Source organism: Ursus maritimus, unplaced genomic scaffold (assembly GCF_017311325.1).
Source record: "Ursus maritimus isolate PB19 unplaced genomic scaffold, ASM1731132v1 scaffold_10, whole genome shotgun sequence".
NCBI lineage: Eukaryota > Metazoa > Chordata > Mammalia > Carnivora > Ursidae > Ursus > Ursus maritimus.
The window spans coordinates 69,078,457-69,095,445 of NW_024423344.1; the positions used below are offsets into that span (position 1 = coordinate 69,078,457).

At 44.5% G+C, this 16,989-nt stretch overlaps 1 protein-coding gene across 2 annotated transcripts in view; it reads right to left on the reverse strand.

Annotated features, from left to right (window-relative positions):
- TMTC4 (transmembrane O-mannosyltransferase targeting cadherins 4) overlaps positions 1-16,989 on the reverse strand; it is a 61,324-nt gene that overhangs the window by 10,890 nt on the left and 33,445 nt on the right. For both annotated transcript variants that reach the window (XM_040624220.1, XM_040624218.1), the window contains exons 7-14: positions 13,609-13,701; positions 13,215-13,379; positions 12,208-12,410; positions 10,657-10,828; positions 10,439-10,570; positions 2,296-2,375; positions 2,030-2,137; positions 1,778-1,919 (exon numbers count right to left, since the gene is read on the reverse strand). In XM_040624220.1, the coding sequence (XP_040480154.1) occupies positions 1,778-1,919; positions 2,030-2,137; positions 2,296-2,375; positions 10,439-10,570; positions 10,657-10,828; positions 12,208-12,410; positions 13,215-13,379; positions 13,609-13,701 (1,095 nt within the window). The remainder of the gene's footprint in view (positions 1-1,777; positions 1,920-2,029; positions 2,138-2,295; positions 2,376-10,438; positions 10,571-10,656; positions 10,829-12,207; positions 12,411-13,214; positions 13,380-13,608; positions 13,702-16,989) is intronic.

The following is a 16,989-nucleotide window of genomic DNA, read 5'->3' on the forward strand; positions in this document are numbered from 1 at the left end:
ATTCTTTGAATAATAAACACACAAGCCACTTCACTTTAAAATTTATAACATATGCAGTATCTGCTCATTTAAAGGGATATATGCATAGTGGAGAAGTAAAACTTCACCATCATTAGCCACACATTCCTGTCACTTTCCTCCATTCATAAAATTCTGCCTCCACGACATACACAATCATCGCTACCTAATCCAGAAACAAAGCAGTTTAGACCAAACACATTCCCATCCTGCTAAGAACTGAAGCCTGGATTTTCAACAATCCTTAAAGCAACTCATGTTTTCTAGGTTGCCCCCCCCCCCCAACAGTCTCTTCTGCTCTGAGCTGGTCAGTCTGTCTTCTCAATGCTCAGACAGATCTGCTTCCCAAATGCAGGGCCAACACCAGGGTATTGGAATTTTGTTGGTTTGCTTTGTAAATACAGATCATCTACAGGGCCTATGATTCCATAAATCTGAGATGGGGTGGGAGGACTTGGATATTCAACCAGTTATGGGAACCACTGGTTTTGATAACACAAGGACTCCATAATACCAAGAAGTTTCCGGACCCTGAAGTGAGGATAAACAGGCATCTCTTTAAAACAACTTTGATGTCATCCTACCTGTGAGGCTAGGCTGGATGAAATCTGGAAAACTGTATCTTAAACTTCTTTTAAAAGTCACATCACTATATGTGTATTCCAGTTTGACTAAAGTGAGCAAAACCCTTTTCCCTTAACAATTTCATTTAATCAAACTGAATATATTAGGAACATATGCAGTTAGTTTTTTGAAACCAAATGAAAGGCTTAAGTGAAGGAAGAATACGATCATTCCTGGTGAAGGAATTTTGCTGTTTGTGGGTAAGTTTGCTTTCCCCCAGCCTTACAGAGATAGAATTGGCAGAGAACCTGCATAAGTTTAAAGTGTACAACGTGATGATCTGATACCTGTGCGTATATCACCACAGTAAGGTTAGTCATACCAATTCCATCACCTCACACCACCGTGTTCATGGCTCTTTTCTTCATTAAGAAAATCCAGAGCTTTAAGGATTGGGCTGTGTCTCCTCATGGAGGTTTTTCAGAAGCAGCAACAGAATCCATGTCACCATCATTTACCAATACATGTTTTCAGATTTTAAGATTACTGAACTTATTGTATTAGCCACTGTTGCAATATTTATTTGAATAAAGAAATAAAGTATAAGAAAAGAAAATCAAGAGCAATCAGATCTTTAGTTAGTAACTAAGAAAAGAAAGTCACTATGGAACACACTCTTTCCTATTTCCATTGGACAATCTCAAAGCAGTTTCAAATGAATCCCCTCAAGCTTTCTGTTACAGGAAGAACAGTTAGTGCGAACGGCCGGGGATGCAGGGGAGCTGTCTTGGAGGAAGACGATGGAAGCTCAGCAGCCACATTATGGGTTTGTTTTTTTAATCTCAGCTTTTATTCGTGTTTTTTGAAACAGAGAAACTGATGTTTATCAGGAAGCAACCCTCGGAGTACTGTTTTACAGGGTACAGGGGACTTAAAAAATTCGAATTTCTTCCTTGGTTTAACCTGTGGCCGTGGAGATAACTTACACTTGGCTAATTAAGGCTGAACTGCTCTCGACTTAGAGCTTAAAAAGTTACAGACAAGGAAATCAAACCGCTACCTTCAAAGTGATGAGCATATGCGGAATTGCTTTATAAGGTGCAGGGTACTAGCGTGAGTGGTGCTTCTACCATTTTATTATACAAAGGGAAAAACCAAGCTTTTCTTCTGCAGCCCCGGGACACCTGACACTTACCAGCCGCCCGAGGTTGTAGTAACAATCTGGGTACTTCCTTCTGTGTTTGATCGCTGTCCGGTAACTCCGCTCGGCGGCTTCGAACCGTTTCAGGCTGTTCTGAACTATGCCTAAATTCATCCAGGCGGCAGCGAAGTCTGGCCTGGAAGCGCATTTTTTCCAAAAGAGAAACAAGGAAAAGAAAGGCTTAGACCCCAGAATACCGGAGCTCCCCTCACTGCCGCTGGCGTAATTACAGAGACCCATGCTTACTGTATTTGCACAGCCAACGAGAGCAGCTCTTCCGCTTCCTGCAGCTCATTCCTCTCTTTTAGGATGTTTCCAAGATTATTCATGGCATGAACGTACTTGGGATTTAGTCTGGAAGCGGAGAGAGAAACGGAGCTGGCTGTTAGCGCTCAGTGGTCTTCACTAAACCGTCAGGAACTGGCGAGGGTACCCTAGACTTGGGGTCTTTCTTAAATCCTCGACAGTTAAAACAAGACGTGGGTATCAACGAGACAAGAAGCTTGCAGTACCTCACGGCCTCCCGGTAGTATCTGATGGCGGCTGTCTGACTGCCTTTGTCGGCCAGGTTCTTGCCCACATTGTAGTGAACCTGAAAATACAGATATGAACTTGGCCGTCAGCTGACAGGCTTCTTTTGTGCCGAGCAGGGACACCTATCGCAGCTTCTCACCGAAAACAAAAGCAAAAGGTAAGCAATGAGACAAAACAAAAACACCACGCCACCAGAACTTTGGCTAAAACCCTACAGAGGGCAGGCCAGGGTCATGCTTTTATCCCCCATCCTCAAGAAAAGATGGGAAGGACAGCGTGCAACAAGCACATGATATCACTCAGGTACGACAGAAGGATATTGAACTACAGAAAACTCGAAAACTACAAAGCGAGGTTATTGCTAAACCCGCAGCCCCCCTCCTCCCATATGCCCATCATCCCCTATTAGGGCCGAGAGGCAAAATCCAACCACACGTGGCCATGGGAGGGAGAACCGAGGAGTCTGCATTTTAACAACTACAGCTTGTAGTCCTACAACTTGTAGGACACCTTTCTTCGGTAGCATGCAAACATTCTAGTTCATGCTGATGAAATTCTCCCTCTCTCATTCCTTCAGTCCAGGCACCGCTGGCCGTTAGAGACAACGGTGGCCAGCAAACCTGTCGGACCCTGGCTCCTGGAGCCCTGGCTGTGAGTCAAAAGACCCTGTTGGAAAGTGTGTCACTAGAAGGCACCCGGGGAAGTGGAGGAAGGTGGGTCCCCAGGTGGCGCCTGGTCTAGGCAGGGGGAAGGCTGTCCTGAGGAAGGGCCCTCCCTCCAGCGGAGATCTATGGGGGGTCACTAGGTAAAGGGACTAGAGTAAGCATGCCGGGCACAGCAGGCAATGGGCAGGCTCCAGGGCTGGGAGGGAGCCCAGGGTGTTTGGTTGAGCAACTACAAGACGCCCAGTGTCGCTGGAGTACAGAGGCCAAGGGTGACCAGGCTGGAGGGCCTAGGGAGCAGGCTGCACAGGGAACCCCAAGCGGTGACAGGTCTGGTTTAGTCTTTGCCCAGAAGCAGTAAAGACCAGCACAAGGTCTGTAAGTGTGTGAATTTCCATAATGAAATACCACAAGCCGGGGGTGGGGCTGGGCCGGACAAGACAACAGAAGTGTATTCCCTCGTAGTTCTGGAGGCAAAGATTAAGGGGCAGCAAGGTTGGCTTCTACCAGAGGTTCTGAGGGAGAAAGCTTCTCTCCTGTCTTCTGACAGTCGCCGGCGATCCCTGCAGCTGTGTGGCTCCCATCTCTGCTTGTCTTCACGTGGCCTTCTCCCTGTGTGTCTGTGTCCCTCTTTATAAGGATACTAGTCCTATTGGATTAAAGGCTTACCCTGCACCACTGTGAACTCAACTTACATCTTGATGACATCTGCAAGGCCCCCATTCATAGGTATCAGGGGTGAGGATTTGAACATGTCGTTTTTGGGGGCACAATTTAACCCATAACAAAAGCCAGGCACAGGAGGGGTGGCAGAAAATCATAATCAGAGTTCTAACGAGTTAGTCACGCTGTGGGAAATGTGAGCGGGGAAGAAGCGGATGTCAGGGGTCCGGGGACAGCCTGAGGCTGCTGGTCCAGGGAAGGGAGGACAGCAGATTGAACGAGGGTGGTGGTCGAATGAGCAGAGGAATTTGAAGAACCCTGCGGAAGCAAAGAGCACAGAATTGCTGATGGATTGATAAGAGTGGGGAAGCATGTTAAGAATGAACTCGAGGTGTCTAACTTTCAGAACTGAATGGATGTGATGGCTTTGCAGGGAGATACGACAGGTTGGCTGGGCTTGCTTGGGGGGATAGGAATCAGGCTGATTTTGAAATCCTCGGAGAACCCAAGTAGAAAGACCAAGGTGGCCACCTGAGCTCAGGGGAGGAGCAGGCTGGGGATACCAACGTGGCAGTAGGCCAAGGCAGTACAGCCATGGGTCCTGGGATCGTGAACAGCAAGCCAGCCGGGGGGGGAAAAGATCCCAAAAGACCTTCTTGTTTCAACCTCTCCAATCAAACTACAAGCTGGAGAAACCACCAGGGGATAATGTAGCAACAGAGAACAAGGTGATGAAATGTTCCAGCACTAGAGAGAAATGTGGGTCCGGCCACATCATGAACATCATACATGTCACTGACTTGTTCTCTTTAAAAGAGTTAATTTAAAAAGGTATTTAATAATGATCATTTTATTCTGAAAAACACATTGTTTTAGTTGTGGTAAAATAAACATAACTTAAAAGTTCCCATCTTAACCCTTAAAAACATTGTTTTTATTTGAGTATAGTTGGCATACAATGTTTCATGAGTTTTGGGTGACTAGCCATTTTTAAGTGCATAGTTCAGGAGGGCTGAGTGCATTCACACTGTTGTGCAACCAACCTCCAGATCTCTCCTCATTGTGCGTATTTGAAAGTCTGTACCCATTACACAGTAACTCTCCCTTTCCCCCTCTCTCCAGCACCTGGCCATCATTCTACTTTGTTTCTATGAATTTGACAATGCTAGATAACTTACAGAAGTGTAAGCATACAGTATTTGTCTTTTTGTGACTGGCTTGTTTCACCTAGGGTAATGTCCTCAAGGTTCACCCACATTGTAGCAGGTGCCAGAACCCCCTTCCTTTTCAAGGCTGAGTAATATTCCACTGTAGGCATAGACTACATTTTGTTCGTCCATTCATCTGTTGATGGACAGACACTTGGTTTGCTTCTACCTTTTGGCTACTGTGAACAATGCGGCTATGAACATGTGTGTTCATACATCTCTTTGAGACCCTGCTTTCAATTCTTTCGGTTATCTACCTGGAGGTGGGATTGCTGGTAATTCCATATGGTAATTATATGTTTAATTTTTTTAAGAACTAAAATGGTTAACTTTATCTTATGAGAATCTTACCTCCATGTCAAGAAGAGGAAGAGAGAATAAGGAGAGAATTTTTAATGATTGAAAAGGGTGGTAAAGTTGACTAGAAAAAACTGGACTCATAGTTGCAAAGCGACTGGAAATTCTCAGGTCAGCTTCACTTGAGGGCACGATAGAGGTAGACCTATGGCATTTTATCAACTGGACATGGGCTCAAGAAAAAGTTAGAAGGAAAGGGGCCGGGACTCAAAATGACCCTGGGACAGGGGCGCCTGGGTGGCACAGCGGTTAAGCGTCTGCCTTCGGCTCAGGGCGTGATCCCGGCGTTCTGGGATCGAGCCCCACATCAGGCTCCTCCGCTATGAGCCTGCTTCCTCCTCTCCCACTCCCCCTGCTTGTGTTCCCTCTCTCGCTGGCTGTCTCGATCTCTGTCAAATAAATAAATAAAATCTTAAAAAAAAAAAAAAAGTGACCCTGGGACAGCAGAACTGCAGACTCATAAGGACTATTATCAGAAGTATTTGTGGACACTCCTTTTGGAGACTTACGATGCAAAGGCCAAATGCAATCTCAGATGAGATGATGCCACAGAAACGTATTCACATCAGGTGTGTTCGGCGGTGCTCCTGTGAACAGTAATCATGGTAGCCAGCACGTGCTGAGGGTTGCCATCAGGCTGGCGTGCGGCCGGCACGATATACGTATGTGACTTGTCTGCATGGCAGACCTGCCACGTGGCTTCTCTCAACTGCCCTTCCGAGCTGGGGGACTGCTGCAGCATTGTTAAACATCTCACCCCAGGAGCTGCGGCTGCATTTTGAAGCCAGGCTCCGAGACCTGTGTTTTTCTCACTATATCACAGCCATCTCTGAGGGTGCTGGGTGAGGACGGGGCCAGCTGCTTGAGGGGATTTCTAGACCCACTCATGCATGCCATCTGTTATTTTTCTTAAAGTAATTAATGTTCCTTATTGCATGTTAATGACTGCATTATACCCACCACCCCCAAAATTCATCTGCTGATGTCCTGACTCCCAGCGCCCGAGAATGTGACTGTATTTGGAGATAGGACCTTTAAAGAGGAAATTAAGTTAACCTGAGGTCATCGGGGTGGGCCCTAATCCAATCTGACCAGTGTTCTTGTAAGAAGAGGACTTTGGACACACAGAGAGAGAGAGAGACACCAAGACTGCATGTGCACAGAGGACAGACTACGTGAGGACACCATCAGGAGGCTGCTGTCTGTAGGCCTCAGGAGAAACCAACCCTGCCGGCACCTTGATCTTGGACTTCCAGCCTCCAGAACGGTGACAAAATAAATGTCTCTCTTTTAAGCCCCCAGTTAATATATCATGACTACAGTAATGGCGTAAGCACATTTCAAGAGCATTACACCGAAAACTTCAGAAACCCTTCCGAAAATATAACCACCTCCTGCCTTATCAATCGTAACCTACAGTTACAGCTTGTCTTCAAAAATACTAGTATTTGTGGAAGGGTACAGAACAGTGCGACATTCTTTTAAGAACGTAGGTACCAGAGATTTGTTTTTTAACTGCCAATTTTAAAGTCTATACATTTATTTTTATCTAATCCGACAAAAGGAATCACAAACAGGGAAATCACAGGTGATAGAAATGTATAGTTCTGTGTAGCACACAGTATGATTTAAACTGAACCATATTATTGTCCATTCGTAGGTATTAGCATCTTCAAGTTATAGCTAATGCTGTGGCTATAGCACATTTTGAAAAGTGTGCTCTAAACGGTTTCATTTCGTGCCTCCTCCAGCCCAGCCTGGGTGTGCTACCTCACCTCCCATCCCACACATGAAAGAACTGGAGAAATCTGGAGAATCCAACCAGTGAGCGATGTGCTTGTGGTCCCCAGAATACAAACTCAGCTTCTACTCAGACTTCCACACGACGCCCACCTCTTCCGCCCCTGAGCTCCTGCTGCTTTCCTTTGTTATGGGCAAATTCTGTTTTCTCAATAAAAAGCTCAGACAAAGAGTTCAGCTGCCCTCTGCAGTATACACGGTGTTCTGTTAGACACCCAGAAGCCGGCGACCAGACCAGGGGAGAAAGACAGAGCACTTGGAAATTCAGGCTGTGCGTATTTCCACGGAACTCGTTAAAAATCTGATGCAGCCCTAGAAGGCAAGCTGTCCGTAATTGAGAACTGATAAAAACAGGCTCACCCAGAGGCCAGCCTCATCCTATGGGGTATAGGGGGGGAAGTATCTGAGTGGAAAACAGCTGTCTAGAGAACCCATCGTAAACAAACCAACCCCCAAACCCTCATAAACAGTTCCCTTATAACAATGTTTAAAGAATGAATGATTTTTGTTTCCATATACTGGAAAAGACGGAAAAACCCTGTTTATTCTTGAACTTTCCCTCTTGCCTCTGTGATTCCTATGCTGAGCCATCAAACCGGCACAGAAACCACAGACGAAAGGCTACCACTGTAGCCCCACGACATGCAAATCAACCACGGAAGGTGGTGAACACCAGAGTGAAAGCCAGTTTGTTTCAAATTTTCTGTTCCCATTTGATGTTAAAATGTTTTAAACACACACACACAAAATCTTATAAAGCATCCTGGCTCATCCTTCAGGAAATACCTCATTGGGGTATATGATGTTTTTCCTTGATAAAAGAATTCAGAATCGTATCTCAGAGTTGTGCAAAGTGGCACATAATTTTAAGCCTTAAAAATGAAAAGTGACTGTACATAGAATTAAAGACTTGGTATCTCATCCATTGTAGGCTAAAGAAATTTAATTTCCAGGCGGCTCAATTCCATCACTACTATTGAGCGCCTACCTTCTGCAAGGCACTGTGGGTAGTCCAGCTGTGGACAGGCACTGGTACTGCAATCTTCTGAACAAGATGACTCTCAGTTGTAGATCTGGGCCTAACCTAGAGCCAGGTGTCCAATACTTATTTATTATTCAACGAATATAAAGTGGGAACCAATACAGAAAATGTATTTCCTGCAACAGAGCTCAATGAAACCAGTGTCTTCCTAAATGAGGTCTCTTCCCTGAAATGAGCCTAGCTTTTTTCCAAAAAGAAAAAAAAGGGAAGTAAAGATAATTTGATTATACTCCAATTTATATTGGAAAGGAAAACAAATAAACAAAAACAAACACAAGAAACCCCAAGACTCTATCTTGCTCATACTGAATGGTAACACTGGAAAAGGTCCTTAGAAAGGACTATCACCACTGGGTCTATTTTGAAGATGAGGTCTTCTATCTATGTCTTAAATTTTTTAAAAAAGATTTTATTATTTATTTGAGAGAGAGGAGAGAGAGGGAGAGAGGGAGGGAGGGAGAGGGAGAGAGAATCTGAAGGAGACTCCCCACTGAGCGCAGAGCCTGACTCGGGGCTCCATCCCACAACCACAAGATCATGACCTGAGTCGAAACCAAGAGTTGGATGCTTAACCAACTGAGCCACCCACCGTCCCATGTATATCTTAAATTTAAAAAAGAAAACTACACATGCAGACATATGATTGTGTGTGTGTCCACGTGTGCACTCCTTGTGTTTTCTATCCTATAGCACAAGAAATCACTTATCAGGGCAGACGTATGGCCTCAAACATCACATATGTCCCCCCTCCCCCTCACTTACTGGTGTAACCAGGGCAGCACATCATACCAGGTCTCTAACTACCACCTAAATTACTCATCTAGATAACATCAGTTCCATCCTTCTATGCCTCAGTTTCTCCCATCTGGAAAAAATAAAAGAAAACCCTCTCTCTCTCTCAAAACCTTAGAGGGAGGATAATGGAGATTAATTATAGAGCCTCTACAAAGAAATCGGAGTTCCTTGTGGGAAAGAACTATATAAATAGAAGGGATAATTACTGCTATTCAAACAGAAAAGCAAAAATAAAGCAGATCTATTAACATTTATGAAATTAAATCACAGGCAATTTATTTTTAGTAGCATAAAATAAATGGATAGGTCAGCAAATCAAATTAAGGATCAAAGCCTGAAGTAATTCACTCTTTTATCTAAGTCTCAACTATAAAACATGAACAAGATCTTTTTTTTTCAATCCAAGAAAAAAGACAAACAAGGAGTTAGCACCTTTTATATGATTCTTTACTTCAGGATCACAATAAGATGCTAACTATTCATTAGATTTATTCATATAATTTTGCCTGAAATCACAGCTTTCTCTTAAATATAGAATATGGAAATGAGAGAAAACTCCAGAGAGCTCTTTTTCTCCCCCTAGAGGATCACATTGAAGCATCCTAAGAACTCCGATTCTGATGACCCAAGAGAGAATATGTCATTATTTAGTAATAATCTATACCAATAGAAAATTCTTCTAACCGAACCCCTTGGCCTCCCATTTTGAGCAAGTAGCATTCTCTTCATGTCATTTAACAAGACAACCAAAACTGAGCCCCAGAAAGCTAACATTTTTTGAGCACCTACTATGTTCTAACTACCACGTTAGGGCTCTTCGGATGCCATATTTCTTTAAGGCCTCGCAATTAACCCAAGAGACAGACATTATCTCCCCTCTATAGATAAGGGCACTGAAAGTTCAAAACAGTTTTAAGTTTTGCCCAAAAGGGTATAGCTCGTTAAATGAAAAGATTGGATTCATCAAGAATACAAGTGAAAACAAATTCCCACCAGACGGCTTCAACAAAAACACTGCCAATTTTAAAGCCTACACATTTATTTTTACCTAATCTGATGAAAGGAATCACAAGCAGAGACACTACAGGCGATACAAATGTGTACTACGAAACACCAGAAAGCATATTTAAACGTCCTGAACCAAAGTGCTGCCCCTTCAGAGGTGGTATCATCTTCAAGTTACAGATTGGAGGAGGACTCAATGCTGTGGCCTGAGCATATGTTCTGGGGTGGGCTCTGAATGGACTGACTCTGCCCCTCCCCCAGCTGCAGTCTGGATGTGTGGGGTTACCTCCCTGCCGCCATTTCAAAGGGGGATGGAGTGGACCAACTGGAAGATGAGTAAAACTTGATCTAAGTCACTCGCAGTTTCACTGACATTGTCTGGTTGTGATGATTTCTCTTGAATTATTTTGGCCAAGTGGAATTGTAGTAAGTTTTATCAAGATCATTAATAAAACCAAAGAAAAAAACCATGTATTTGGTCCTGGTCTTAAGCTGGATTCTGTGTGAAGGTAAACATTCCTCTTAGTCAGCTGTTGAACTTATACATATCTGGTGAAGTCTTTCCAAAGAAACATGGCGGCCAACATACCTTGGCATTGAGAGGACACACAGACAGGGCACTTCTAAAAAGCTGTTCTTCGTTCCGCCACTCGCCACTGCGAATCATGCACCTCAGCATGTTGATGAATAAAATTCCCAGCACGACAGCAGCAATCAATTTCTTAGGAACAGAGAGAGACAGTAAATGTCATGAGGAAGATCCATCTAATCGTCTCGGTTATGAACGGCACCACTCTGGGCCAATACCTTTTTCTTAGTGTGTTTACTGAGAGCTCCGAATCCGAAAGTCAGCAGCATGCAGTACCCAGCACTGGGGAGGTACAGGACTCTCTCTGCAACCACAAAGCCCACTCGGAAGAACAAGTTACTTGCAGGAAGAAATGGGATAATGAGAAATCCCAGGCCCAGCGTAAGGATCCTAGAAAATGAGAAGTAATTGAAATGGCTATTTTCAGACCTTTAAAAAAAAAAATCCTGCTCAACATTAAAATAGTAATAAAGCCCCCCCCCTTTTTATGTCATCAATTGAGAAAAGGTATTAGCAGTAGCAAAGAAATATCATCAGTAGGGCCTAGGGGTCAGCCTGGCAGGATAAGGATAAGTCATAAAATCTCACTAATGCACTTAGCGCCAAACACAGGGATAAGACTTGTAGGTTGTCCAATCCGTATGAGGAAGGTTAGAATGATTACATTTTGTGAAGCCTTATTAATTCACCTACTCTTAACCCCACCTCAAACCATGCAGTGTGGAATAGATTAGTGGGTATGTTGGTCCCAATTAGTCCAATATAGTTTTCATAAACGAAATCATTTTCGTTACATCCCCACAAATGTCAGTCAGGCAAAAAGAACGTTGAGCAACAAAGCACTTGTGGAATGAGGCAACATGTCCAGTGTTCCTTGTGACACAAAAACAGTTACAAAGCCAGGTTAAATTTGGTGACTCCTTGTCGGTTAAGCATCTGCCTTCGGTTCAGGTCATGATCCTGGAGCCCTGGGATCGAGCCCCATGTTGGGCTCTCAGCTCAGCAGTGAGTCTGCTTCTCCCTCTGCTCCTCCCCCTGCTCATGCTCTCTCTCTCTCTCAAATAAATAGATAAAATCTTAAAAAAAAAGATACTATTGCACGTGTATAAGTGAAGTGGGACTAAAGCTAGGTGCCCTTTAGAATTATGAACCCATTTAATAAAATTAAAAATTTATTTTGAGAAATTACTAATCTAACTCCATAGCACTTATGCTTAAAGGGAATCAACTGCCTTAAATAGTTTTTTCTCATGAAACACATTTGCTTTTCCCCCAATTATTTTCTCAGTAACCCTTTTTTTCTCTTCTTCTTCTTTTTTTTTTTTTTTTAAGAAAGAATAGGCTCTTTGGGGCAGCAGTTTATTTTCTACGAAACAACAACAGAAGGACGTACGAGAGCACCCACCAGGGCTTTCTGAAGGAGAATTGTGAAATAATGGGCACGGCACACATCAATTACACTCTCTGTTCTGACCATAAATTACTCTTTACCACCTACCGTGAAAAGGATCTCGAGATGCTACTTCAAGGGGACTGTGGGAGGGGGAGAGAGAGCAGCCATCCATCTCTCTCCTCCAAGGCCACTCCCCACCAGTTGAAGCTGGCAATGGATTCCAAAGGGACGGAACTATCCTCGCCGGAAGCATGTCTGGGAAATCAATGTCCTTGGACATTACTTCCGCAAAGCTGTTAAAATGATCAGTGCTGGACTGAGCGGAAAGCTCTGACTCAACCCCGTGTGGAAGTTAAAATTCAGTGCTGCCTCTTACCTTCTTCTGTGGCTGTCCTCAGAGCACAGGGCTTGGCATATTAGGCCAATTAGGCACAACCAGAGAGCCACTGGTGCAGTTACCCTCCAGTCTCCGGCTGACTTAATGAGGGGGATGCAGCCCATTGACCAATCAAAACACAGCCACCAAGGGCACAGAAGCAGCCAGGCATTCAGTGAGTAGTAGTAATTATAGTTTATGGCCTGTCAGTCAAAAGGAAAACAAACATTTATTTGATGCAGAACTTCTACATATATACGTATGTGTGTATATTGTAACTTCACTTTTGAGGTATCCATAGGCATCCGTTCAAGGACAGCAGTTATATAAAATAAAATATTGCCAATTTCTATATTGGACATGAGGCCACAGTTTGCAATTTATTAAATGCGTTCAGATTGTACTAGACAAAAATACAGCAAAGCCGCCAGACTCGCTATACATCTGTTATATTTCTGGTCAAAGTGTCCCATTTACTTAGTGATGCCCAAAGTTTGTGACCCAGGAAATCTGAGGCCCAGGGGTCACCCATGTGTCTGACGATATAAGAACAGAGTTTTTCCTTCTTTTGATTTCTATCTCTGTAAAATGTGCAGTGAAGAATTTGTGGCTTGACACCCTTGCCTTCAGAAAAAGCAAACCTTTACGATAGAGTCTTGATACTGCTGGACATGTAAAGACATATAACCGATGTGGTTGTATTTTGTCTTAATCCCGCTGTATCAATTTTCTTTACCACAAAAGTAATGGGGTCAGGGACACTTTAGTGAGGCTGGCAGGGAACCTGATATCTGAAAGAACCATTGCTCTTTAATTTTGTTTAGAATGGAAATACAAAGGGCTTACACCCTCTCCATCCCCTAATAAAACTCGGGTTTCATCCTAGAAGAGCAAAGAAATGTGGAGGGATTTTGTGGGCGTGCTGGGAAGCAAGATGAGGAGCACAGAGGTGCTGGCATTTGGTGGGCAGAGAGGACAATCCAGCAGGGGACAGGCTCGGCACTCACCCTGACCAACACGCTGTCGGCGAAGGAGGCGGGGTTGTCCACCTCGGTGAACGCTGGCGGGCCGGTGCCCATGATCTTCCAGCGCACGTAGAGCACCCCTGCGCCCCCCGAGGCCAGGAGGGCCATTCTGAAGAGGAGGCCCCCGTTCCTGAGCACAGCAATGTTCTGAAAGGACAACGCCAAGCCCCTGACGGCACCGATTTTCAAACAGAAGTGCAGCCAAGCTAGATACAAACGTGCAGCAATTATGCCTGAACTATGCTGACACTGTAGCTTGAAAGGGCCAGCTATTTTAAGATTCAAAACCGCAAGAAATATTTTGAAAATGGCATTTAAAATCAGCTGGTACTTGACATTTTCCGTGTCTGGGCGGGAGACAAAAGTATATACTCACCTCGAATGATTTGTCTTTATGTAGTGCCTTCTGGACCATTTCCAGAACATTTAATTTGCCTATCACCAAGATGTCAAAGACGGCATTCAAACCCTGAGGAAGCAAAGCAAGGCAATCAGGGACGGGAGAGCCTCGCTGTGATGAGGCAACAATTATACTTCGCAATTTTATTACTGAATCTCGACAAGAATGGCAGTGGATAAGATAATCACGGAAGGAGCTTCAGCTCTAAGACAGACACCCCACTATTGTTCCATCAGCTCATGGTAATATATCACATTTATTATGTAGTAAATCCCTCTTGGTCATAATTTCATAGTCGGCCTATAAGATTATTGTAAGATTCAGGAGGCTGGACATTTGGGGTTCCCAGGAGAAGTTTGGCAGAGGTCCCTCCTCCCTTGTTTTTCCTTTACTGTAAAACAGTCTCTTAGTTGATGTGACAGGGGGTTACCTGCACAGTAATTACGTCTCGGAAGATAAAGGCAGCCACCAGCCTCGATGCCCCGGCCATGTACGTAATTAATCGCACCCCCAGAACGCCAAGGGCTCACTGATTTCAGCAAGTAGAGTCAGAGCAGGGGCACAACATACAAAAGCATCTCTGGTCGGGCTTCGGAGATCTCTCGGGTTCAGACTCCTGGCCGTCTGCTGGTTGTCGGTTCTTGCTGCGCACGCGGCCAGACCGCCCTTCCCAGCCAGCCCTGTGGCTACATGTGGACACGTGACTGAGTTCCGGCTTCCGGAACGTGGGTGGAAGCGATAATGCACCATTTTGGAGGTTTGGTTATAACCTGGGCACTCTCTGCCTGTTGGTTTCGCTTTCCACCTGGCCGGGATGGATACCACTGGGTCAACTTTGGCAACTATACTCCCAAGATGGCAGAGCCTCCACCAGCTTGGGTCCACCGTGTGGACGACAGCCACACCTGCCCCTGGCCGCTAGGTGAACATTAAATAACTTCCATTATGTGAAGCCACTGGATTTGGGATGTGATGCTGACATCACGCCTCTGCTGACAGCTTCCAGTAGCACCAAAGTCGTCTCTTTCTCATAGGTGAGAGCTGCTTTTGCAACTGCGATACCTGTAGTTACAGACTGGAGGCTAGAGGAGCCTTGGATTCCCTTCTCTCCCTGCAGGCAATGTCACCTCGTGGAACTCCCAGCCCAATCTAGATAAGGTGGACACAATACAAACCATATATGGTTCAAGTTCCCCTAAATGACTTTGGCCTCTTTAATATGAGGCTTTGTGGTGAAAAAGATCATAAATCAGAAGCCAGTGGTAATTTGTGGCTTCCAGAGCAAGGATGACACCCCTACTTAACCCTCTCCCATAAATGCTGGAAGCCATTAATTATCCAATACACAGGCCAGTGCTAGGTTAATCATGTCAAAGAATTCTGATTTCATCCACTCATGCGATACCGGATTTTAGTGGGTCAGAGCAGACCATTTCTGCCTGGGTGTAAGCCATTTTCTAGAAGGCAGAAGCTCCCTGTTAAGCGGCCGCTGTCGCATACCATTTGTTTTTCTCCCTATGAGCTATAAGACAGTCACCAAGGCATGAGGGGATCTTGTCATCACTTCTGTTTGGCACTCTCCAACTTCCCATTTAAATGCATCATCAAAATGTCCACATTCTAATCACATTTTTGGAAATAGCTAAATTTTACCATATCTTTAGTTACATAAATTCAACCTAATCCTTTAGTGCTTTTCAAACATTAACAGAAGCCACCTTGGACCTGCTGAATGGAGATTCTGACCCAGCAGGCCTGGGGTAGGGTTGGAGATCCTAAATTTCTAATAAGCTCCCACATGGTGTTGATGCTGCTGGTCTTTGAGAAGCAAGGGTTTAGAGCAGTGGATGGTTCTGCCACCTGGGGGATACTTGACAATGTCTAGAGACATTTTAAGTTGTCAACCAAGGGAGTCCTATTGGCATTTAGGGGGTAGAGGCCAGGGATGTTGCTTAACATGGTACAATGCCCAGGACAGCTCTTCCGTAAGAGAGAATGATCCAGCCCAAAATGTCAACAATGCCAAGATTGAGAAACATTGGCTTAGAAGAAACTTAAAAAAAAATAACTCACGAACTTCAAGTATCTTTGCACAGTAATTCTTTCTATGCCATTTTTTAGCTATCTAACCTTAATCTTACAGACTGAGCCCGATAAAACCATGGATCTTTGCTTTGACTTACATCAAACCCCATATAGCTTTATCTGCTCTTTCTTTCCCAAGCTATTCCTATATGGGCCATTTAAATCCCATCTTTATTTCCCATTTCTCTACCCCTAATCACATCCCTAATTTCTAAATTTTCCTCTAATAATGTCAAGCATAAAACTGGCTAGAACAGAAAAAAAGGAAAGTGGATTTCAATGCCTGTCCCTCCCTGGGGCTTCAATTCTGGTCAGACATAGGAGGTGCACATCTGGACTCTTCAGAGGCTCCTCCTTTCCTCTTTGATATTTCCCGTCGAAGCTGAGCACAACATACACTCAATGCTTCTCTAACCAGGACCAGAAGCATGGATGGGGTTTACCCACTGTTGTATTTAGGCCTGTCGAAACAAGAAAGCACCCCAGAAAACTTGAACTGTTCTTTCCTCTTTTCCTACAGCACCTCTCCATGAGAGCTAATCACTGTCTTTTGTTTGTTTGTTTGTTTGTTTGTTTTTAAGATTATTTATGGGGGGGGGAGAGCGCAAGCATGCGCAGGAGGGCAGGAGGAGCAGAGGGAGAGGGAAAGAGAATCTCAAGGAAATTCTGCACTGAGCGCAGAGTCCGATGCGGGGCTCAATCTCACGACTCTGAGATCACGACCTGAACCAAAACCAAGAGTTCAACACTTAACTGACTGTGCCACCCAGGCGCCCTGGGAGCTAATCACTGCCTTTTTTTTTTTCTTAAATTCAATTAGCCAACATACAGTACATCCATCGTTTCCAGATGTAGTGTTAATAATTCATCAGTTGCGTATAACACCCAGTGCTCTTCACATCACGTGCCCTCTTCAATACCTATCACCCAGTTACCCCATCCCCCCTACCCACCTCCCCTCCAACAACCCTCGGTTTGTTTCCCAGAGTCAAGAGTCTCTCACGGTTTGTCTCCCTCTCTGGTCTCTTCCCATTCAGTTCTTCCTCCCTTCCCCCATGATCCTCTGCATGATTTCTAATATTCTACATATTAATTTCCCACTTTCCATTTCCCACCAGTTGCTAATCATCATCCAGTGGGACAGCCCATTTCCATGCAACATCAGATGTACTGAAAGCACGAGTAACTGGCGGAAAGGTCTATGACAGGCTGACAATGGGGCTGAGAAATAGAGGCAGGGCCAGCCCAACACGTCTCTACTGCAGGGGAAGA